At 37.8% G+C, this 26,401-nt stretch overlaps 1 protein-coding gene across 2 annotated transcripts; it reads left to right on the forward strand.

The window, feature by feature from the left end:
* Positions 1 to 3,819: 3,819 nt before the first annotated feature.
* LOC108711267 (TRPM8 channel-associated factor homolog) lies at positions 3,820 to 21,580 on the forward strand. Of its 2 annotated transcripts, none has more exons than XM_041586639.1 (12): positions 3,820 to 4,206; positions 7,663 to 8,284; positions 9,167 to 10,110; positions 11,325 to 11,419; positions 11,693 to 11,900; positions 13,160 to 13,781; positions 15,500 to 16,455; positions 16,811 to 16,905; positions 17,265 to 17,478; positions 18,187 to 18,426; positions 19,029 to 19,366; positions 21,036 to 21,580. In XM_041586639.1, the coding sequence occupies exons 2-12, from the start codon at positions 7,668 to 7,670 to the stop codon at positions 21,291 to 21,293; spliced, it is 4,587 nt and encodes a 1,528-aa protein (XP_041442573.1). In that variant the 5' UTR covers positions 3,820 to 4,206; positions 7,663 to 7,667; the 3' UTR covers positions 21,294 to 21,580. The 2 variants fall into 2 exon arrangements, with proteins under 2 accessions (XP_041442573.1, XP_018108338.1); XM_018252849.2 differs by having other exon boundaries at positions 3,821 to 4,186.
* Positions 21,581 to 26,401: the final 4,821 nt, after the last annotated feature.

A 26,401-nucleotide genomic window follows, 5' to 3' on the forward strand; every position in this document is an offset into this window, starting at 1 on the left:
ACTACGGCCATTCAGCTACTATTGATGACCATACAAGACTACTGCTGCCGGTGCCACTGGGAGAATGCATCTGATAAATGAAAAGCACTGCAACTTGATGGGCATTTCCCTGTGATTTGCCAAACAACTTGATTCAGAGACCTCAATATAGGTGAATAAGCGATCTAGCTAGTGTAATGGTCGGATCTGAAATGTAGGTGCCTTAGAAGCATATGAAGTCAGGACCAGATCTGATTGGGCCTCTCTAGTGCCAGTTTACCCACTCGCCCCCTGGACCCTCCTTTCATGCCCCACACAAAATGTTGCTGGCCTAGCGAGCTACTGTGAGAAATTCCTGTATTTGCTCACTGTCATTCAATAAACTGTATTAATGAAATGGATACTACACTGGTCATGGCAAGTCACAGGCCTCTAATATATGCAAGAGCTCCGAATTAATTATAAAGCCTGGAATATGGTTACTTTTTAATGGAGTAATCTATACATCCGTCTGGCAACTAAAATTGGGTTGCCAAAGTGTTGCTTCCGGACTAACTGCATATAAACTGTCTGATACATTGTAGTTTTATATTTGGCAGTTGCTTCTCATGTTCTTCCTGTAGGTGTCACTATAATCTTACACACCTTGTTCTGTTTTCACTTACTCCGTATTCTCTCTTGTTTGTGGACGTGTATGATCATGGGCTCGTGATTTCCCCTTCTTTCTGGGGTGAGTTTCCTTATCTTATTGTAATATAATTTAAAAGTGAACCTAGTTGCCTTTCCATGGGCTAAAACATTTGTTTTTCAGCAAAAACTAGTTACATCCGTCCTGTAGATCAGTAGTATCTTGTATACTTACAAATGTTTGCTGTGGGACCATGTTTTCGCCAGCTTTAGTTTAATTTACTTGTCTTTTCATTGTACATTAATGTGACTGTAACCGTAAAGGGAGCACATCAAATCCAAAGAAATGAGCTTGCTGTTTATGGACTTTGCTATGTAAGTGAAAGGGCAAGAATCTTTTAATGTTTTTATTATGCTCGTACAAGCAGTTTTCGGTTTTACTGAGACGGCAGCAGATTTGTTTTTTCTATTTAGTCCTATTCACTGTTTCAGGTATGATAAAGCAGCGTAAGGATCTGATCTCATTAGATAATACAATGAAGCAATAAAATCCTACGTAATCCTGCATAAAGTCAGATTTGAAAAAAACCTCATGCCACTTCCTTAATGGACAGTAAAGCTATGGGAGCTTTTATGCAGAAGGGTCCAAAATTTAGGAATGCAATTTTACATAGATACCTGTTTAAGCATCTTTTTTTTTTTTTTTACTTTTTTTTTTTTCTCCCTGAATAATTTGCAACAATCCCTAAGCTTAGTTTCTCAACAGCTGCTTTGATCCCACTGAGCATGTGAGTGTCGCAGACACTTTCCAAGATGGTGACCCCATCTCGCTTCACCAATGAGGCGAGTTGAGGCTGTCGCCTCAGGCGGCAGCGCATCACTAGGTGTCAGAGGCAGCAAAGATGGCGCTCCTGGTAATTTAAGAGCCGAATTTCTGGTTTTCAGAGGAAATCCGGCTCTTCTAGCACAGAGAGCACAGTTGGGCTCTCTGCGCTAGCGTACTGGCCCTCTCTGTCGCCCTCGTGGACACCCCTGGACCTGATCAGGCGCAAAAAGGTAAGCGCATGGGGAATAGGGGGCAGCTGCTGCTGCCTCAGGCGTCGGAGGGGCCAGGATCGCCCCTGGGTGACAAGTTTGAAGTCTTGGATCATTGCTGCTATTGTGAAGCTGAAACTTTAGGCTAGTGCAGTATATAAAATATGGCTTTTTTTGGCCATATTCATTTTTAGGGTTTAGTTCTCCTTTAAGGAAAACCCTGTATTATGTATACGCAATATGGGTCCTTGCTACAGACTGATTTTGCTTTAGTTAAAACTCAAGCCTTGCACCTTCCTAATGGGCCTCATGTTCACTCACCGTGATAATGACTTTTGCCAAAATAGGCCAAAAAATGCCACAGCAGGTTTGTGCAAATTCTTTTGTCATTGTGAATTTTCTGGTGTACATATATATTATCGCATCCACACTACGTAACGTAATCTTTTTAGCTCCAGAATTGTTGCCAAAGGCAAAATTATCACCTATTTATATCACCGCTGGGTTAGCTGAGTGAAAAATAATTTGAATTTGTCTGAAGAAAGGCCATAAGCAGCAACATAAGCAAGGGCTTAATACATAGGCTACAGCAATGAAGTGAAAAGCAAGCTTGTGGGTTCCTAGAGCACTACATTTTACTTTAGCACAGAGCCCCCAAATAATAGATCCACTATAAAAAAAATGATGAAAGCTTACCTCCCAACTGTCCCGTTTTTTTGACAACTCAATCAAATCTGCAGTCCCTCATTGGTACTGGAAAGTCCAATTTTTCTCTGCACTGAACAGACAGAAAAAGAAACAAATTTTCTAACTTAATTGGCTTTTGGCAGAGAGCCCACAACAGCCACAACAGAAAATAAGATACATTTGTAACAATTCAAATGTATCTAGATAAGCAAATAAGTAATTGTAACAATATAAAATTACAGGTCCCTTGGGAAAAGTTATTCACAGCTTAAAGGGCAATTCACCTTCATTAGCAAAACTGTAATAACTAAAAAAAAAAACACAGAAATATGTTCAAACTTTTATAACCTGCCAAATTTTGTAAAATGAACATGGTAATTAGGGGTGTGGCCACAAAAATTTGTGCAGTCTAAAAAAAATTTCGCTACGCGCGGCAACTTTTTGTCCCTCCAAAATGTTGGGAGGTATGTGAGAGAATTTTTCAATATGATGCAGAGGGGTTAGGCAAGTTAAGAATACTGTATAGAAGCCAGTATATAGGGAGAGAGACCCAAAGTTGGAAAAGGATTCCTCGGATACAGATAAATGCAGGTTGGTTCAAATTGCAAATATCGATTTATTTAAAAACAATTTCCACTTTTTGGATGCTTTCTGTTTGCAGAGTCTTCACTAACCTTAACATTAACAATAATGTGGTCTTTAATGACATAAAGTTCTTCATAGTGCCTTTTACATGCATAAACAGGCCACATGGTGCTGTAACACCTGGAAAAGAGGGTCTTATCCAGGACAATTATTGGTGAAGTGACTAATTTTGGGAGCCCCAGGTAACTTTATTTACCATAGCCTTACCCACACATCATTTTTTCAGAGAATTAAAAAACAAAAGCCTGGGGGGAATTGCATAAATTGACAAGAAGCCAGGGCCAAGGGGTCTAAAACTGGGTATCTCCTGGGAAATGGGGGGGGTGTCCAGAGCTCTGCTGTGGATGTGTGAGTTAGAGTCCTGCATGGAACTAATTTGTTAAACGCGAACCGCAAGCCACATACTTACCCGCTTGGACCCGCTACCCGACCCGCAAGTACCTTATCCGCAACGCCGTTGGCATGATCAGAAAAAAAAGGAGTAAAAGAGGAAGCGTTGTCATTGTAAACCCGAAAGTGACATCATTGGAAGTAGGCATGATCAGAAAAAAAGGAGTAAAACTAACTATTGAGAAGTCCCGCGGCCTGCCAACCCGGAGAATCGCCGACCCATGTCTATATCCGCTCCAGAAACTTATACCGGCAAACCGCAGGGTACCGCAGGTTTTTGTGGGTAACCCGCGGGTACCCAACCCGCTGCAGGACTCTAGTGTGATTGTTTTAAGTATGTGAAGTCCTTTTTTTTTTTTTTTTTGACAAATGAAGGGCTGTATTTTTAAAACATGTACTGTGTATGTCTTTTATATTAGGGAAGGTGCTATGTTTTTTATAAATCAACCCTGAGGAACACAGCTGATACCTGGGGCAAGCTTCCAGTTTCATCAGATGCTGCACAAACAAACATCACCACATCACTAAGCTTACTTAGATGACTCATTTGAGAACATACTGTAATTGCACAGGTGTATCAAAAAGAGATGTCACTACTGAAGCAAGATTTGTTGATTCTGCACACCACCACCCACCAAGCAAACTAATCATAAAAGGAAGCCGTCTCACAGCAGTGTAACAAGTCACTTTGGTCCTACAGAGGGCACGACATAGCTGCAAGCTCGAGAGGAGATAAGAGAAGTCACTGGAGCTAATAAGGAGCTGCCTGGACACCACCACTATCAGTGTCTGCACTGCCAATAACTGGCTTCCTTTTTTCCAGGTATAGATCAAACCCATCAGGTATAGATCTACATTCAAAATTGTAAAGTTTAGATTTTTAGAAACCATTGATAATACTATTAATTCATGTAGAATAAAAGTCTGTTAATGTACTCTTGCATGTGAATTAAGATAGCTTTTTTCTAGGGTCTGCATGGCTGCTTTCCTTGACACAGCCAACGTAATTAGTTCCTATAATTTTATTTTTCTGTTATGCAGACCATGTGCAGATTTCCCCCTATTACATCTCAATTTTGTTCTCCCAAATCTCGAACTGTATCATTGTACAAGGCAATGTGCAAAGCAAAGCGACCAGCAACAAAACAATGTTAGGACGGATTAGGATCTGCACTGTTTAACCCATCTGTTGGTTTAATTCAGCCAGATTAGTCTGTAGTTGCTAGAGAATTTTGATGATTAAATGCAATGTCTGAGTTGCTTCCAAATCCCATACAGGTATGGGACCTGTCAGTATTTCGCAGCGATGTACAAGGTACTTTTGTACTATTACAGAGAAAAAAGTAATACTTTTTAAAAGTTTGGATTATTTGGATTAAATTAATTATCTGGGAGATGGCCTTTTGGTGATTCAGAACTTTCTGGATAATGGGTTTCCGGGTAACAGATCCTAAACCTGCAAAGCTAATTTCTGCATCCCCCTAGTGAAACCATTGCAAGGGTTACACTGTGTTAATGAGTGCATTTGTGTATTGTTCATCAGAGCAAGCTGGGCAGGTGCTGATGTGCTCCCCACAGGTACACACCAATGAGCTTCTATGGGCTTAAGTTCCTTTCATGAATTTTTTCAATGCACGCTCAATTTATGTCCATTTTTTCAGTTTGCACTTGCATTCCTAAATGACCCTGTTTGTGTTGTAACCAAACAAAGGTAAATCCAGACAGGGGTAATTATCCCCCATACTCTAAATAATAAAAGACACTAAGTTTGCCAAGGAGCAGTAACCCATAGCAACCAATAAGATGGTTGACTAGTAAATGCTATCTACAGGTTACTATGGGTTACTGATCCTGGGCAAACTTAGTGTCTTTTATTACATAACCCCCTATGTCTTAAAAAAAAAAACTGTACTGGCTGAATTTCAGTACAGTTCTTTGACTCTTCCACAGCAAATTCAATTTATGGCCCCAAATTGGTACTTACCTAGGGCTTTACTGGGCACTTTATACTCTTGCACCCACCCTTCAACTACAGGGTCTGCTTCCATTGTGGTTATGCTCCTGATCCTGAAATAGGAGTTGCAGAAAAGTCTTGAATATTTAATTTCAACCAGCCCAAAATCAAGGGTAAGAGTCTCCTATAGAAAACTGTTTCTTTGCACAGTGAAATAGAATGTGAGCAACTTTCCAGTTTACATTATTTAGACACTTGTTGCACCAGTTGAACACAGTGTTTGTTTGGTCCTTTCTCTTTTCTGGGTCTGACTGTTAAAACAATATAACAAAGTCAGTCCAAATTTTTTAGGTTAATAACACATGGGTTTTGTCACCTGCAGGAAGTTGGCTCTAGGGTAGGCGACTAAACGCTCAAAAAACCTTTCCAAGCAATAGCATTGGAATCCGAGTACGTCTGACAGAGCATACTTTTTATCACTCAAAAATACAGCATTGAATGGAAAGATATGTTTGCCTGTTTTTATCTCCCGCAAGGAGATCTCATGTGGGTGACTAAATGCCTTTTTTGCTATTACCTGCTGGCTTGCAACATTGTTTTGAGAGTCAGAACCAAGAATGCAGAGAATGTAAACAGTCAGACAGATGCTATTTTCAGTAGCAATTACATTTACAAATAACTTGAAAGCATTTTGGAAGGTTGCTTCAAATCACAATTACTTTCATTATGTAAAGAAATACAGTTTTTGAGTGAGGGCAGACTTTAAAAACATTCAATATTTATAAAAAAAAATTCTGTGGATTTTTGATCATATGAAGTAGCTGCACCAGGTCCCTTTTTTAAAAAAGAGAAGAGTCATGATTTTGACTTTTTTTGCAAGCTCTTCATTTCTTTTCAGTTAAAGAGATATACAGTATATGCCTTGATCTCCACTTTTTAAACCCTTTCATATTACAATACATGTGATTCACTCATTTTACAATTTACATAAAATGATGTTCAACTATGATCAGTTGACAAGAAGAAAACCAGATGACTCCAGCACAAACCCTGGCCCTTTGGTCACCAGCAATGTGCTCTTTTCTATCTCCATGCCCCCCTCTGCTATGGAACCCATGACTGCAGTACCCCCTGCACCCCCGTTGGCAGTCCTTCTAGTATGTTTGATTAACTTTTAAAGTGTTTGGAGCACATTGTAATAAATGTTATCCTATATTTGTCTGCATATCACCCAGGTATATGTCTTAATTAGAGATGTTTGTTAACTTATCCCCACCTGAAAGAGGAACCTTAGATATACAAGGAAACCTCAATTTTACATACACTAATTTTACATTTTCCCTCATTTAACACAGTTTCTTTGTGGTCCCACCAATTTATAATGCATAATACATTTCCCTAATTTTAAATTTTCCCAGATTATTCACCACTGTTTCTGGTACCCCGAAAAATGTAAAATGGGAGTTCTACTGTATGTGGAAAAAAATACATTAACATTTATTTTTGAAAAATTCAGTTAATGTGTAAACCCTTTTTATATTACATTTAAGTCTGAAAGATATGAGGCCATGTCAAAAAGGGGAGTATATCTCTCTAAAGGGATGCTATTATCAAAATAAAGTGTTTGTTCTTGCCTCTGTACCATGTACACGATTTTCATTAGTGAATAAGTTAACCCGTTCTCTGCTTGTACTTTTTTTTTTTAAACATGGGCCTTCCTGCTGTCTTGCAGTCATTTGATTGTAGTCTCACCCCAAATAATTCATAGGTCTGGAATTCAGTTGACCTCCTATATTACAGCCATTCATAGTAATGACTTGTTTCCATTTACGTCAAATTAAGTTGCATCACTTATGGTACAGGTATGGGACCCATTATCCAGAAAGCTCCAAATTACAGGAAGGCCATCTCCCATAGACTCTATGTAATCCAAATAATCACATTTTTAAAAATTGTTTCCTTTTTTTCTGTAATAATACAGTACATTGTACCTGATCCAAATTTAGATATAATGAATCCTTATTGGAGGCAAAACTAGCCTATTGGGTTTATGTAATGTTTAAATCATTTTCTAGTAGACTTAAGGTACGGAGATCCAAATTTTGGAAAGATCAGTTATTAGGAAAATTCCAGGTCCCGAGCATTCTGGATAACAGGTCCCATACCTGTACCCGCACTGCCTGTACTAGTCCTTAGTGATGAGGCTAGGTCTTTCAAGTAAAAATATAATCTATGTATCAAGTGCTCTAGGTAGAGTTTATTGATTTCTGCACAAATCCCAGTACTGCCACTTGTTACTTTAAATCTTTTCTTGCTGTTTATCTCATTACTATGTTTCCATTTAGGAAATATGACATTTGATGAAGATTACAGTTGCCTAGTTCATGGTGTTGGTTTCCTGGATTTCACTGGAAACCCCTTTCCTTGTAAATTGCTGATAACAGGAGACACTGCATTCCCTGTGGTGGTCACTCCTAGAAAGGATGTGCTCGTTGCTGCCGCTCGATATGGAAAAGGAAGGATGGTGGTCATGGCTCATGAGAGTTACCTGAACATGAAGGAGTTTAAGGACTTTTTACAAAATGTAATAGCCTGGCTTTGCCCAACCCCTGATTCTATCATTGGGATACACAACAAACTACATCTAATTGCTGAGATTATCAGTACTGCTGGTCACAAAATTAAAAAAACTAATAGCTTGATTGAGGGCCTGGGAGTGTTCTGTACCAATGGTTATGATGACAGCCAAGCTCAGCAGATCATTTCATTTGTGCGAGAGGGGGGAGGCCTGCTGATTGGAGCTCAGGCTTGGTCATGGTGTCAAGCTCACAAACAGGAAAATGTTCTACACAATTTTCCAGGAAACAAAATAACATCTGTTTCTGGGGTGTACTTCATCAGCGGCACTGGAGAGAAAGGAAAATTCTCTTTGACTGAAAATATGCCATGGAGTTCCATATACACACAGTGAGTTTAAGAACATAATATAATCAAATATAATACATTTGAAACAATAGCGCCGCTTGTTGGTATCGGCTGGCTCCAGTCTGCTGAAAATGAGTTTCTGACGAAGAGGAACTGTGGCAAGTTCTAAGCAGCCTAATGTATCCAGTCAGTCTAAATCATTAGAATGTGAAGCTGTTGTTTCAAATTCAAATTATACAAGAAGTTTAAAAACTGCTAATATCTTGAAAACAAGAATATATATGAATGTAAATTCAAAAGAGTTTGAGTACCCAGAGCAATTTCTTTGAATCCTTTAGACAGTCATTAGTCTCTAGTATGTATAGATTAGGGCCATTCACAAAGACAAATATGGAAGCAAATGACAATTCAGCTTTTTTGCCAAAATTCCTGTATCATTATGAGACATGCTAATTTGCATCTGCAGAAACTTGTGCATCACACAACTGTGTATTGTGTCAATAATTGCATTAACATCTTATTCACATAGCACATATTAGTTGTGGCTATGGACACAAACTATTAAATTAACCCTGGGCTTAACAGACCCAGTATGGACACATTTAACTTGTGAATGTGCAATCAAGATTGCGAACAAAAAAATTGTCACTATTCAGTTCTCCAGAACATGATTCTGTGACCTACGTTTTAATAAACTAAAAGCAAAAAGGACACTTGTGTTCATGATTAAATGTTTTTAAAATGTATTAGTAAGTATTTAACTACACACTAGCATTGTTCTAATTTTTCTTATTTAGACATCTTTATGGCAGTGTTGGTTCTTGCACACATTCAACGCTTATTTTTCTTGAGTATCATTTAGTACTATTTATACTTATATTAAGTCAATGGTTTGTTAAAAACGTTGTGTTTTCTCTTACTCAGTTTTGACTTCTCAGTGGATCTCAAGCATCTCTTGGATGGTGTATCGAATTTTGAAATTGTTGGGCAGACAGTACCTTCAGATTTACTCCTTCATGGGACATTAACATTTCCAATTGGGCAAACTGACAACAAACAGTGTTTTCTAGCTGGTGCCTATTATGGCAAAGGGCGTGTACTTGTGGCAGCTCATGAGAGTTTCCTCACCAAGCCAGAACTAAAAACTTTCATTCTAAATGCGCTTTCATGGCTTGATCTAGGCCAGAAAAGAAAAATTGGTGTTCACAAAGACCTGGGAAACTTTGCTGAGTTTTTGCAGAATGAAAACATCTCCTGCCAGGTATCTGACTTCACCTCTGAGATGAGTGTTTACTGCTGCCAGTCCTTTAGCAATAATGAAGTGGATGATATCCATCAGTTTGTTGCAGAAGGGGGTGGTCTCTTCTTTTCTAACCATGCCTGGAATTGGTCCTATCAAAATGTGGACAAAAATGTCCTCATTGACTACCCAGGAAACAAAGTACTGAATAAGTTTGGCATTAGTGTCCTGGAGAGAACCATCCCTCAAGGCAATTATAAGGCAGCTTATTCTGGTGGTGCTGCTAACCAGTATCACTTCCTTGAAACCATTTCACAGCTGAAAATTCAAGATGAGCCAAAAGTTCAGTTAAGCACCTGGCTCTTTAAACTCACACTGGATATCAACGCTTTCAAAAAGCTTCCAGTTTGTCCACTCAATACTGCTTTTCAGTTACAGTATAAAGAATTATTGGAAGATTGTGATACTTCTAAGACTAGCAAGCCAAAGCACAAAACTAGCAGTGCCAAACAGGCATTAATCCTGTGCTTAACACATGAAGCTGAAGTCCTGGGGCAGGAGCGGGACCTAAATAATTATGTGGAGAAGGAACCTTCAATCACAGTGCAGATTGATGCTACAAACCCAGGTAATAAGTGGTTAAACTATAGCACAATTCATTTAAACGTGTCAAGGTTCACAGCAAATACAGAGATGGCAGTTCACTCCCAAATATTTAAAGGGTTCAGGATAATAGATGCCAGAAAGCGCAAGCCAGTTTCTCAACTCATTTTCAATAGCATTAATTTATTTTTTTCCACGATCAGAATTTTAAATTAAAACCTAGTGAGATGTTTAATGTTTTTATTTAAAAAACTGATTCTTAAAAGAAAATATCACACGAAAAAAAAGTCAGACTTCACATTTTCAGGCATAAATTATCTGAACCTGACCCTTGACAGATAATAAATGTGCCCCTAAGCTTTAGTTTGCCTCTTTAGAGAAGTGTCAATTCTCTTAAGTGTCAAGAGTCAATAAGCCAAGCAATGCTTTTCACTTTTTTTTTAAACTTTTTAGCCATAATTACCAAATCCTTCAGTGTATCATATACTCAGATTATATTGTTATAATACACAAAAGCTATAAATATCTTGTACATTATATCCTTATAAACGGTGAGTTCTGATGTCAACAGTTATATACGGTGAGTTCTGATGTCATTTCTGTCACATGACTCACTGAAACTTGTGTATTATAATAAATAAAGTACCCCCAATCGTAAAATATGAGGATATTAGAAGTTACCTCGGAGTTCCATGACCTTTTATATGGTCATGAAACTCCTCGTTAACTTATAATATCCTTATATTTTACAATAGGGGGTACTTTATTCACTATATATCATATCATTGCACATGAATAGTAATAAATACACTTAAAATTATGGATGCACCAAATCCACTATTTTTGATTCAGCCGAACCCCCAAATCCTTCTCAAAAGATTAGACCAAATACCAAACTGAATCTGAATCCTAATTTGCATATGCAAATTAGGGGTGGGATGGGGAAAACATTTTTTACTTCCTTGTTTTGGGACAAAAAGTCATGCGATTTCCCTCCCGCCCCTAATTTGCATATGCAAATTCGGATTCAGTTCGCCTGGCAGAAGGATTCAGCCAAATCCGAATCCTGCTGAAAAAGGCCGAATTCTGGATTTTGTGCGTCCCTACTTAAAATGCAATCATTCATATTAACATATAAACCTGACCAAAAAAAGGCTTCTGCCAGAAAAGGTGGCCATGTAAACTGTACTATCTGGTAGGTACCATGCCCACATATGTGACAATTTTCTTCTGCCCTAGGTAAAAATACCCACAGAATCACTGGTCTCTACGTAGATCCTAAAAAGATGGCAGTTCTTGAGTTTCCAGATTCAGCTGTTCATCAGGGTCTTCAGGTATCTTTCAGCACTTCCACCATGCCATTACATGATTAAAACCAGCATTAACATGTGATTCACTTGCCACAAGTCTGTTGCAACTATGGCCACAACCTTTACAGTTGCTTTAAATAATATATTCCTTGTAACACTGTTTTATTTATATTCTGCTTTGAGCTTACATTGGAAGAAAAGCATTATATAAATGCTATTATTATTATTATTATTATTACTACTGTAGTTGATTTGTTGCCTAATGTATATGATTCTCATGCTTGGTGTTTATGAAAGGTGCAAATTGGATGCCATTCGGATAGTGTGTATGCTGAAGAATATTGTCATGCTCCCGTCATGCACACAATATATGTTCTTGATCAGAGGGTTCCAGTATCCTGTTTATGGGGTGGCCCCCTACACATAATTGTGAAGGCTAAAAGCAACTTGGGTAAAATCGATGTAAAGGTTTATGGAGCAGTACCAACCTCAACTGCTGTAAAGAGTAAGTAGATGTGGTACAATCTCACTAAAACATTTTACAAGCTAAAGCACTATCTTATGATTAATAAAGTATTTAAATGTATGTCCATAGAGCTTGCTATAGTATAACTATTTCCTTACACATATAGGTTATTAAAGATTCTAATAAGTAGATATTTAGATCTTGCGAGACAATAAAAACCTAACAGCATTATTATATGTAGAGTGTTGGGGTTAAATTTCATTTTGCCTGTGAATTGTGGCAAAAGACTGCAACTGGACCTAAGTTTCCATTGCTTAGTTGTATTCATTTTATTCCCTCAATAGATAATAGCTATGTAAAGTTTGCATATAGATGTTTTATAATTACAAAATGCTTGTTAGTTCAATGCAGCATTCTCACCTAACGCATGTGGCTTCTTGTGTGTGCAGCACCAGCCATTCCCAGTCCTAATGCGTGAGCTCTCATGTACAGAACAAGATTTTAGTATCTCATGGAGAACATAGTGCACACACGGGCATCTTTAACAATGTTTTTTTGTGTTGCATTGCCATTAATCTTGGGAATAGAATTACTTAGAATAGAACTTACGGCAGTCAGTATTAACTTAACACAGGCTATTTACTTTGCATACACTAAAAACATACACAATCTTTCTGCAACGGTAACCAAGATCCTGCTTTTTGTTAATTCGTTATTTGTCCTTAAGGTGGGTATTTCTCATGGTGTTAATTGTATTTCTGCCTGTTAACCCTATCAACTGCTATTTTTTAGGCTGTATTTTTCAGAAATACCAGAGGTGGGCAAATAATAAGAAAATGTACTATATATATACCTGTATAATTGCTGTATTTAGTTTTGTAGTATATTTTTTGTATTTAGAGAAGACAATTTAATATTACAGGGCATGTGTATGTCTGCAAGTGCAGTAAGCAAAGTGCAATTTCTATCTATTTTTTCCCCAGAATTCCACTGTCCTTGTGGTCAGTTCACCAATATTACCACAATTGCACATGCATTTCACCACTAATCGGATGCCACTGCACATAAGTTAGCCTGGTGTCATTTCGGGTGCTTGGCATGCAAGTGACTTCTGTGTCTGATTCTTTAGGCAGGGAAATTGCAGGGACTGCAACTTCACTTGCAGATGTACATGAGCCCTAATGTGGACTTAACGTAATAAAGCCTTGTATACACATGATTAAAGTAAATTAAGTCTAATTTCAGTGCATTGCATTTAGACTAACAAAAGTTATTATATGAAGTTTTTCCACCCATAGAAAAAATTACTCCTAATGAAGATTACCAATTTCTGATCCGTGGTGTTGGCTGTTTGGATTTCTCTGGGGATGCTACACCCTGCAAGCTGCTGCTAACAGGAAGTGCTGCACTTCCTGTATTAGTGACTCCTAGAAATGATGTGCTCATCGCTGCCTCTCGTTATGGAAAAGGAAAATTGGTGGCAATCGCCCATGAAAATTATCTGAACATGAAAGAGTTTATGGTTTTTATTCAAAATGCAGTATCCTGGCTTTGTCCAAATTCAGAAGCCATCATTGGGGTACACAGTTCCTTTGGGCAGCTATCTGAAACACTCAGTGTCTCTGGCCATAAAGTCCAAATCAGTTCAAGCCTGACTGAGGGCCTGGGAGTGTTCTGTACTAGCGGATATGATGACAGCCAGGCTCAGGAGATCATCTCCTTTGTGCGACAGGGGGGAGGCCTGCTGATCGGGGCTCAGGCTTGTGAATGGTCCAACTGCCACACAGATGAAAATGTCCTTCAGCATTTTCCAGGAAACAAAATAGCATCTGTTTCAGGAGTGTACTTCACTAAAGGCTATGGAGAAAAGGGAACTTTCATTTTGAGTGAAGATATGCCATCATGTCCTATATATACAGAGTGAGTATAGCCACAGTTTGTGACTTATCTTCCCTTCTTCTGTTTACAGGCTCTAATCCTTTTATCAAGAAACTAAAGGACCTTTATAAAGAATAAGTATATTTTTCTGGTCATCTGGTCAGCATCAACCAATATACAATTTAATGTCAGCATAAGCTTAGTATTCAAAGTTATATTACTCTGTTATCTTGGTCAAGACTCAAAAAAGATTATGGGCTTCTTGAATCTGACAGATATTATTACCTAGCTTGTTAATGTTGCCTTTCTCTGTTACATAATAATAGAAACATTGTTTTGTCTGACCATAGACTAGCTGAAGATTTGGGAGAGTTTTTGGAGATTCCCTTTTCGATTTCTATTAACTCTCTATCTAAAAAATGATGGAGTCATTTTGGGTCAGACCCACACCCGTTACTTAAAATTTCCAACAAATAGACTGAGTTTCTATAATGTCGAGTGTCTCCTTCAGATTTGGTGAAGTCTATTTGTAATTACAATAAATTAATTTTGGCAGAGAGTTGGAGGATACAACATTTTAAGTTAGTTCACTTAGGCTATGGATTTTTTTTTCTAAAGGTACCTTTTCTAGTCCTGTATCATACGGTCCCAAGTGTGATGAGTATAATGTGTCCCTTTTTCACTATCTATGGACTTATCCAAAGATCAGTTTTAGTTTTCTGAACATTATTTTAAAAATAAAAATTCAATTATCTCCAGGTTTTGCTTTGTTGCTTCTAGAGGAGATTTGGCTTTCTTCAATTTTTAACTTAGAATTTAAGTGCCAAGAAAATAAAATGTTGCCAACCCTGTTTTTGGCTGCCTCCAGAAAGGCTTTATTTAATTTTTGGCTACAAAAAGAGCCACCCTCATTGACAGACATTATTGCTTACATGAACCAGCTTAGCTGGCAGGAAGCTTTATTAGTAAAAACAAAAGGAAATAATTCCAAAGATTCATTTAGACTTATATGGTCTCCTTACTTTGAGTTCTGTGACTCTAATACCAGAAGTCAAATATCTCAGTTCCTTCATTTGTAAAATGATTGTAGGGTGAGTAATCTGACATTCCCGAGGACAATGTGCTTTCTTCTTCTTTTTTTTCTTTTTTTTTATGATTGTCTCTACATCCACTGGTTTAGTTAGTGTTAGTCAGTTTTTGTTAGTTTCTATTCTATATATTACTTCATTGTAAATTATAAATTTTGTATAATATGTCATTGTATTAATTGCAGCACATCTTCTTATTCTGCATTCTATTTGTTATCATATTGATTTTTATTGTTTATTGTGAAAACAAAATAAAATATTTCAAATCAAAGTTATATATAGAAGGGAGATTCCATATGTGATGCCTGTATAAGGCCACACCTAAACAGCTCTGAGGAAGTGTAACAAGCTATATAATATTGGAAACAGCAATGAAGAACAAATGAAGCAAAACAGAGATTATCTGAAGTCCTACCAGGCAGTGTTCAGTCACAAAGCCAAGCTTGCAAGTGGCAAGAGCTGATGTTAGAAATAGACCAGGTTGAGGACAGAAATTGCATTAAAAGTGCAAAAACTGCTTCTCTACATTGTTTTTTATGCCCCTGGTTGTAGCTTTTCTATTCTGTTTGTTTTAGCATTTTAGTGCCTTATCTCATTTATCATGTTCTGCTGTTGGCAAATTGCCAAGTGCCAATGCTCTGTTCAATATCTAAGTATTATTATCTCACACAGTTTAAACTCATCGAAGGACCTAAAACATCTCCTGAATGGTGTGCCACAATTTGACATCAGTGGGTCGACTGCCCTTTCAGATCTTCTCCTCCATGGAGCTTTGTCATTTCCAATTGGATTAACTGACAAGAAACAATGTTTTCTGGCAGCTGCATATTATGGCAAAGGACGTGTGGTGGTGGCCACACATGAAGGTTTACTCTTCAAACCAGAGCTGACAACATTTATCCTGAATGTCCTGTCTTGGCTAGATGATAGACCGGACAGAAAAATTGGTGTTCATAAAAACTTGGGAAAACTTACTGAGCTTTTAAAAAAAGAAAACATCCCCTGTAATATATCTAACTTAGTCCCTGATCTAGGTGTCTACTGCTGCACATCCTACAGTGATGCAGAAGCAAAGGCCATCCAAGAGTTTGTTGCAGAGGGGGGAGGACTTCTTATTGCTGGCCATGCATGGTATTGGTTTTCTCAGAATCCAGACTGTAATGTCCTTACACACTACCCTGGAAACAAAATCCTGAACAAATTTGGTATCAGTATTTTGAATAACAGGATCCCTAAAGGTAGTTATAAATCTATCAATCCTGATGAAGACATTGATCAGTATAACCTTCCAAAAGCATTTTACCATCTAAAGAATGAATTGCAGAATGAGTCTGAGTTAAAGCTGGCCCTGGCTGCTTGGTTGTTCAAAATCAGACAGGACATCCCTCATTTTCTGAAGCTCCCAGCTAAACCTGTCACTAGATCTATACAGAGTGATTTTTTAGATGTGATGCAGTCATGTGCTGTACCTGATGTCAGCAAGCAGTCTCCTGTAAATAGCTGCTCCAAACAGGGGTTAATCCTGTGTTTAACCAATGATTCTTATGTCATGAGCCAAATGAATGACCTAGTAAAGAATCTGGAGCAGGGAGATTCAGTCACAGTGGAGATTGATGCTACAAACGCAGGTAAGGAGTATGCTACATCATGATTATGCTTATGCTAAAGTAGCTACAGAGAGAGAGATTCTGGTAAAATTTGCAATGAAGACCATGTTTCTGAAGTAAAATCTTCCAGATAACATTTCCCTCTACTCAGATGTAGTACTGTTGATTGTTGCTTGATTCCTTTATTGATGGAAGACTTAGTGGGTTCAGCTGGTAGCACTGCTAACACCCTTGTATTGAAGCAATTATTTCAGGCACTATATTCAACTTAACCTTGGTATAAAGATAAAAATAAGGTACCTTTACCCAACACCCACATTAAAAGTCTTGCTGCAGTTTAAGCAACACTAATGTGAAGTTGCATTTTAATACCTAGGTACTGATGCCTGGAGAAGCACTGGCCTCTACTTAGCTCCTAAGAAGGCAGCAGTTCTTGAGTTCCCTGCCTCAGCGGTGAAACAAGGTTTTCAGGTAACTCTTTAAACCATGAACTGTGCATTCAATTCTTCTCATTCACTGGATCCATCCTTAAGGAAAAGGGGGAAAATGTCTGTTCTAGTTAGGGGGTCCTACTGCAGGTATTATTTGTACATATACATTGTAAAACTATACACATTCTAAAATAGAGCCCCAGTATCAAGTGCAAGAGTATTATGATAATGGGTTTATACAACTGAACAACAGTTTACCTGATGTGAAGTAATGTGCAGTACAGTATTAACTCATTTTTCTCATGGTCTGTATTCATTTATATGATTTAAAATGAGTTATGTTTGTTTCATGCAGCTCAAGTGTTGTCTCTCTGAATCTGTGCTTGGTGTTAATAACAGGTGCAGGTTGGCTGTCATTCGGATGACCTGAGCTCTAAGGATGAGTATTGTCGTGCACCCATTGTTGTGCACAAAACGTATGTTATTAGTGAGAAGGTTTCAGTGTCCTGTTATTGGGGAGGACTTCTGTACATCATTGTAAAAGCTAAAAGCAACTTGGGTACAATACCAGTCAAAGTATATGGAACAGAACCAGCCCCAACCTTTATAAAGGGTAAGTGAAGATTCTGACATTAAATGGTATCCTTTGGAAAGTCATTATCCTGTTAGAAGTCTGAGTGACATATTAATAATGATGAAGTGCTAACACTTGGTATATTTCCTCTTTCTATAAAACTTCAAAAGAGGCTGGCACAAGCCTGGACCCATGAAGTAGTAAAGCCAGAGTCAGATGGTAAAAGGTTAAAAAAGTTTACATTTTATTTTCCACAAGTTAAGAACCAAAGCCTCTTTCTATAAATCTCATACTGGTTTTCGGCTATTCATTATAAAATGGAGTTGACCAAGAAACTATTCAGTGTTATAAAATTACTTGAAAAATACATAGGGAAAAAAAACTTGAAGGAACACAAAACAAGGCTGTTGCACAAACAGGGTTTTGCAAAGCTTCAACATTTATTGCAAGATCTTGTAATAAAGGTTGGAGCTTTGCAAGACCCTGTTTGTGCAACAGCCTTTATTGTTGTGTGTGTGTGTATATATATATATATATATATATATATATATATATATATATATATATATAATATAATATATATATATATATAATTAAGGATCAGTAAGGAAGCATTGCAATGTTGATGATTTGTGTGACCACAAGTAACCCATGAGTAAAGTAAGGAGAAGACCATTTGTGCTTCTGTTCAAATGCTACTTGCAAGCTCTTGCTTTACTGATGAAAACAAATCTTTTTTTCATACAGGTAAAACCAGTCTTGCAAACTGGAGAGAATCAATCTGCAATTTGCCTGCTCCGTGGGCTGAGCTGATTACAGAAAACATTATCTTGACCATACCCTCAGATGCTATTCGCTCACTAAGTGACCCAGAAGCCCTGCTGTCTCTTTGGGATAGGATGATGGTCGCTGTTACTGAGCTTGCAGTCATTCCTGCAAAACTTCCACGACCAGAGAGATTTGTAACAGATGTGCAGCTTTCACTTGGTAAGGTCAGACACTGGCATACCATCCTAGTTATGAGAGGCTCATGTCAAGTAATTAGCAGGTTCAAAATGTAATGTAAAAGATTACAAAAATGAGATGAATCGGATGATTTATAAAATGATAACAGAAAATGTCCCATTGGGCAAACTTCCTTCACAAAATAGTGTAAAGGGGGAATGTAATTAAAATTTGCAAGAGTTATTTTAAATAACGTTTTTGCCAATGTTTAGGACTGCTAGCAATGTAAAATTATTCGCTGGCAAATATTATCTACGAGCAAAGGTTTAACGTTAACACCTGCTCTTTAGTTTCATTAAATATTTTGCCCCAAACAACACTTTGCGCTTGCAAAATATTACATTACATACACTGTGAATGTTCGCAAAAGCCATTTGGTCTCAGACTTTGCGATGAAGTTGTTAAGGTCTTTAATCTATCCAAAAGGATGTGAATATGGTGGCTAACATTTGCAGTCGTCTTTTTGCCCTAACGAAACATATTACATTCCCCCTAAGAATTCAAGTGCAATACATATAATACATACATTTCTTTTTGGTAGGTAAAAGGGTATACATTTTAATTAATGGGACATTTCTTTGCAGGTTGGATGCACTCTGGTTACCCGCTAATGTGCCATGTTCAATCTGCTAAAGAATTGACTGATGCTGATGCTATTCAGAGAACTGGAATCTGGGGGGCAATCCACGAGCTTGGACACAATCAGCAGCAATCGAATTGGGAGTTCCCACCCCATACCACAGAAGCCACGTGTAACCTTTGGTCTGTGTATGTGCATGAAACAGTTCTGGGAATCCCACGGAATCAAGCTCACCCCCAACTAAAGCCAGAAAACAGGACATCACGTATCCAAAGTTATTTGCAGGATGGATCCAATTTAAAGGAATGGAGCATGTGGACAGCATTGGAAACCTATCTACAGGTAACATTGAAATTTGTATTTTTATTGTCCCACACAGAAAAATGAAAGTCAATATTTATTAGTAAACACCAAGTCAAAAAATATTAGGTTTGCTGATATTTTAGACTGTAGCCATGATACACCTACTCCAGATTAACTGGAGCTATTCTCCTTAAAGGAGAACTACCCCCCCAATAAGCAAAGCCCCTACCTACTACCCTAGATAGTCCCCCTCCCTGCTTCCCCCCCCACCCGCATAGTTACCCCTGAAAGTGTCCTGAATACATTGCTCACATAACGGTGCAGAGTAAGCGCGGCGGAGCTCATGGGCACCATCTTCTAGATCTTTAGTCTTCTTTGAGTTCTCTTCCTTTCCTTTGGCAATTGACAGCAGTGTTGGTGCATGCGAAGTTGCTACGACTTCTCGTACTGCGCATGCGCCAATATGGCTCTCCTTGCAGATGAAGACTTAAGATCCGGAAGATGGTGCCCATGAGCTGCGCTGCGCTTACTCTGCACCGATGTGTGTTTATTCAGGAACTTTCAGGGGTAATGAACTATGCGGGGGGGGGAGAAGCAGAGAGGGAGACTATCTATGGAAGGTAGGAACTTTTCTTATTGGGGGTTTTAGTTCTCAATTAAAGAGATACTGAAACCAGGAATGACATTTTTTTTACAAATATCGTAACATGACCTATCTGATCTGATCCCACATGTTTCTCTAGAAAGAGGCTGCCATATTTTAGTTGCAGTAGTAAAAATTACTACCTATAACTAAATTTTAGGGGCAGATTTATCAAAGTTCGAGTTGTGTTTTCCGAAAAAATTCAAGTTTTTCAAGGGTAGTTTTTAGTCAAAACTTAAATTTTCGGGTTTTAAAAAAAACAAAAAAAACTCTTATTATACCCTGAAGCTGGAAACAGCTTGAATCTGTCACTAATCCAGATAAAACCTGTTGAGGTCATGAAGAAGTCCGTGGCAGAGGTCCCTTGAGCTATTTGAAGATGTTAATAGCCTTCATGATGTTTGGGATTTTTTCGGTGGGTTTCATTTGAAAACTTGATTACTTAAAGTGATTCGAGTTTTTTTTCCGACGAAAACTCGATTAATTTGGGTATTTGGGCGTTTCACCCCAAATTCACCGATTCGTGTTTTTTACATGCAAGTTTTTTTTCATACATTAGTAAACATTCAAGTTGTGAGTTCATTTGAGGTATAAAAAAACCTCACAAAGCTCACAAACTCAACCTTTGATAAATAACCCATAAATGTACAAGAATATTGGAGTAGTTTTTAAGTGGCAGTATCAGTTTCAAGTGTCAGTTTGAATATGTGTAGAATATGGTATGTTAAAACAGTCTGCAAGTTTGCAAATGGTTTTGGTGTTTTTTTTTACCTATTTATTCTACATCAGCCAGTTTAGTAAAGCCTATTCACTGTACAGCGGTATGGCATGAACACCCAGGTGATACTAGGACACCTTCCAGAAGTCTTCCCTCATTTTTTTATTCTGTCTAACGATATTATCTTCTGACTGTGATCTGATTTACATTCCTGACTTATAAACATGTACTGTTATCTGAGACTATGTTCAACCTCAATTCTGTATATGATGAGATTTCTTTCCAGGTTTGCCTGGTCCTGTAACTTGCACAGTGTTAAGAATAACTCATGTGCCTGTCTGTTACAGTTGCAAGAAGGCTTTGGCTGGGAACCATTCAAGCAGCTATTCAAAGATTACCAGAGCATGTTGGGCATCAGAAATGAAAACAAATTTAAGATGAACCTGTGGGCGGAGAAGTTCTCTGAAGCTGTGCAAACCAATCTTGTTCCATTCTTTGAGTCCTGGGGCTGGCCCATTGAGGAAGCAACTCGCAGTAAATTGTCTGCATTACCTGTATGGGAGAAGGATCCCATGAAGTCCTATCTTAGTGCAATTAAATCATAATCATATGCTACATTATAATTACTATTTTGTCTGAACTTCTATTCAAGTTTTCTGCCTAAAATAATGATACATTTGGGATTAGTTTAAAGCCCTCTCCACATGCTGGGAGATGCTGGCCAAATTATATAGTTTGCTAACCTTAATGGGGTAGTTCACCTTTGTATTAACTTTTTGTATGATGTAGACAGTGCTATTGTGATTGCAGTGGGTCTTAAATAAAACATTAAGGGGCCGATTCACTAAAGGTCAATAAAGTAAGTGCTATTGATAGCATGCCTTAAAAATTTTATCACTTCTTATATTTTTAGAATTAACGATCGATTCACTAAAAGTTCACTTGTCAAACTGAAGAAGTGATATTTTTACCATCATTTTAGTTGAATTCTGTGCGGTATTTTACAGCATGCGTTATTTAGTGCGTTATTTTGTGCGATATTTTAAGGCATATGATATAGTCACACTTTATTAGTGGAATCTGGCAGTTTTTCAGTATTCTAGTCCTTCCTATCTCTGGGACACAGAACATAGTGCATTCTGGATCTGCCCAAGGTATCATGAAAATGTGTTAGTGGCTGTAGTTAAGTCTCCAGTTCCTCATAAAGGTCTTTATTTGCTGTCCTACAGCTCCTCACTACATATTCCTCTATTAATCCATTTGATGTTGTTTAGTAATGCCTACTCTTGGGAGGTGTTAAATTTCACAGTAATTATCACACTATTTTATGATTTTATCACTTAAAAGATGTTAGTGAATAATGAGTTAGGATTAATTTTATTCTATAAATAATGCAATGTGATTAGAATACAGCTGTGCAGAAATGTAGAATTAACGCTTGCGATATGTCTATTAACACATGCGAAAATACTTTGATGAATCGTTCCTTAAATAACGCATCTTAAATAACGCACAAAAATGTGCATTAAGGAATATCGACCTTTTGTGAATCAGCCCCTAAGGCCAATTGAAAAGTGGCTATGGATAGAACTAACTAGTCTTTTATCGATAATGCATTAGAGAACATTTTCCTTCACATCAGCAATCGCGGTTTGTGTGTATTTTTTGTGTCTGCTGCTACATCTTACACTAAATTCTTTCTGATGCTACTAGAAGTTGCGCTAAAAAAGAGCTGAGCTGTGATCACAGATGCAAAATAAATCTCAAGTAAAAGTGCTTATCCAGTAATGCAGTGTGGCTTCTTTCTTAACGGTCTCACTTACCCCCCAAAAAATTGGAAAAGTTTTATGTAAGACTTGGGCAATGGTGCAACGAAAAACATTCAAGAGAGTGGGGTATGGTTAGCAAAGGAGCTACAGAAGTCTTCACTCTTCCTGGCCAATTTAAAGACAGTTGTCCAGGAAATGAAACACATGGCTTTGATCAATGGCTGACAGCACACCTTTTTGGATAAGGTGATTCTCTCTCTGAGGACATTTAGTGGAGCATGGGAATTATCTGTGTTTGGTCACAGAACTAATCCAAACATTGTGTGAAAAATCTGAATTATGTGCAAAACAAATACAGAAAAAAAGTGTGATATGAGAAATGTAATGTTGGTATTTTATTTTTTATTCAAAGAAACAGGATAAAAGCACTATCATTTTCATGTAACAAGTAAAAGGGGGCCCCAATTAATAAAAAGCCTCTCGCGTGCACTAACGTGCCCCCAATCTCTAATTAAACTGAAGCCCCACCCATGGTCTGCTCAAACAACACCCACTGCTCCATAAGTAACACTCCTTCACAACCCTGCAAATCACACCTTTTCTTCTTGGGACCCCTTTCTTCAGCATGAACCCTGATTGTAGTACCCCCCCCCCCGATGGCAGCCCTGTTTTTACAATTGGAACTAAAAAAGATACACAGACTTAATATCATGAGCCTGCATGTGATTAATGAATTTTCTCTGTGCCCTTTTATTTGGGACAATAATGGCATGGATAGTAATGGCACGGATAGTGATGCATACTCTTTCTCTAATATTTAAACTTTTCAGTATCTGTGGTTATGGGTTAATATGATATATTTATGTTTTTAGCATATTTCTAGATAATTTGCTACATTTTTTTCCTAGCTGTAATTCTTGGTTAACACAGTCTGCATGAGAGAACATACCAATAGAATAATCTGTTTGGTAAATCTCTCTAAAGGTGGCCATACATGGGCCGATAAAAGCTGCCGACAGAGTGAGACTTATTGGCCCGTGTATGGGGCCCTCCAACGAGCTTCCCTGATCGATATCTGGCCGAAAGTCGGCCAGATGTGGATCAGACGGGACTAAAAATCCCGTCGGATCGCGGCCGCATCTGTTCGTTGATGCAGTACCGTGATCCGACCGCCCGTTACCCATTGTTAGGATCCGATCATTGGGCCCCAGATCCACCCAGGGCCACAATCGGATCAGCCCGATATTGCCCACCTCAAGGTGGGCATATCAGAGAGAGATCCGCTCGTTTGGCGACATCGCCAAATGAGCGGATCTCTCGGTGTATGGCCACCTTAAGCCCTCCTTGTGTAGAATGCATGTATATAGACTTGCAACATTCAGAAATAAACCACCTCATTCAGGAACAGGTATATGATCAGCTGGTTTGAAAAATCCATGGTATAAATCAAAAAGGTAGGTACATTCTGCACAATTGGTTGCAAGTAACAGTCTACAAAAACAGTTAATGGCTAAAGTAAGGAACTACTGCCAGAGACAACAGGTCTGCCTGGAGGGTGTAATGGATCCTAATGTATTTTAGGGCGGAAGCAAATAAAAAACTGGAATTCTGGGGTAATCTTCCATTAGAGCCTCTTTTACTTCCGTAGTTATAACACTTCTAGTTTGGAACTACATAATAATGAATCCGTTATTAACTTTCCATGTTGGATCATGTCGAAATAATTCATATGACATGTCATTAAGTTGCCTCTCCGATTCTTCTATGTCGTGTTCATTTCCAGAATTACCAAAGTTCAGCCCTTATCTGCTTTTGTAATTATGATTGTCATTATTACTGACATTTTGTAATTGTAAACACTCAGATTTGGAGAAGTTGCGGTAATACCTTTATTTATGGTCCATAACCATAGTGCATTACATTCCAGTAACCAAGGATTGAAACGTGTTCAAAGCATTATTATCTATAGGTGGATTAAATCTACATCTCTTTACAAGGATTTGACAACAGTAGTAAAATAAATATGTTGCATCTTTTTTTTATCTTGAACCCGTTTCTCATAAATGTGAAAAAATCAACATGGAAATGAAATATACAGTATACACATAAATATGCACCAACTGGTATACATCAATATTTGCTTTCACCTGAGGAAGAGATTTAAAGCTGGTTAATTATATAAATATTATTAGAACAACCCATCTGCAAGTACATAATCAGCACTTTGTACCCTTTCATTTAACTTGAGTAAAACATATCAATAATATGTTTTATCACACTGTACACTTTGAAGTGATTGGAGCTAAGTGGGAGCCAATCCTGAGTGCTAGCTAGCCAACTTTCTCTAACAGACTTGGCCCACCCTCACCATAACATTTCAGGATCCGGTGCAACCAGCCTTACGTGTATGAAAATTTAAAAAGTGTGCAAATGAGTGTTTCTATTTACATTTACTTTCACCAAACTGATGATTGACAATAATTATACTTCACAAATTTTAATAACCCGCAATAACACACATTTTTAGCATTTCCTCAACATTGTTGCCCCCTTAGCATTTTTGAAACTGCGGAAAGACAGAATATTTAAAAGACACATACTTATAAAAAGCAAGTTAATTGTCAACACATTTTTTTTACAAGTCGTACTTAGAAGTGAGACTCCATAGCACGATAAATTTATCTGCAGTCTTTATTCAGGTGCATTATTTACATCAAGTCTTAAAACCCATAAAAGCATAGTATGGGAGATATTCCAAGAACACATTATATATTTTAGCTTAATATTGAGCTTTCAACTGTTCAGACATCATTCTGCATGATGCGTGAGAAATATAATTCTTTTTCAAAATAGTTTAAAGTTCAGAAAAACTGTAATGCACAGGTGCTTCTAGTGGACAGTTAAATGGGGTTCTCTATATGACCGTTCCCCTGTGTGACATGCCTGATGTAAAAACGTTGAATAGTCCCTGAAGCTTTTGCTACATTCAGTACATGTGAATAACTCTATGCTGTGAATCCTCTGATGTCTCACGAGGGATGACTTAAGACCAAACCTCTTGCCACATTCTGTACACATATACAGCTTTTCCCCTGTGTGTGTTCTCCGGTGTACACAGTCAATACACAAAAAGCGTTTCTCTCCACAGTAAGTTCTGTCAGTACTATTAAGACTGCCCCAAACATTTATTTCAAAGCTGGAACTCTCATGCCCAACAGAATTGCCTTTATTTGAATGGCTGTCATTTCTTTTCAAGGTTTCCTGCACCTTCCCCAGGGTTGTCATCAGCACTGAGGGATTTTGAAATATCAAATTCAACTCCCCAATCAATTAAATAAGGTTAAGTATGGAATTATTCGTTCTTTCCTTCTTCTGTTTTTGCTCACCTTCTAAAATATACACAATAAATAATCAATATCCATCCATCAACTTGCACAGGTACTGTAAAAGCATTTAAGTTAGGTGAAACCAAAATTAATTTGGGGTGTATGTGATGTAACCAAGTAAATGTCATGCATAAGCTTGCAAGACTATACCAACAGTAATGTTACAAGGGTAATGCTATAGATGTTTAACTCTTGACCTGATGAATGAAAAAATATTATTATTTTTATTATTGTAAAAAAGAAAGCCCAATTCCATGCTTTAGTATTGTAAATATGTCTTAAAATGGGAATCTAGTGGGATATGATATCTAGTCTACAGAATGGATTTATTTTTTGATGGCCTTGGTGAATCTTCATGGCATCTACTCAGGCCAGAACAGCTGTCACTTTGCTTTACAAGATAAACGAAACGGCAATAAACAAAATGTATTAGTGTCTGTGTACATTAGTAGGCAAAATCCAATCAGATAAGGCATTGAGATGACAATTTCAAAATTGAACTTGGGGCACATTTTATCTTTTAATGGTTTTCACACATTTAAGTAGCAACAAACAGAG

The sequence above is a fragment of the Xenopus laevis genome, chromosome 3L (genome assembly GCF_017654675.1).
Source record: "Xenopus laevis strain J_2021 chromosome 3L, Xenopus_laevis_v10.1, whole genome shotgun sequence".
Classification (NCBI taxonomy): Eukaryota; Metazoa; Chordata; class Amphibia; order Anura; family Pipidae; genus Xenopus; species Xenopus laevis.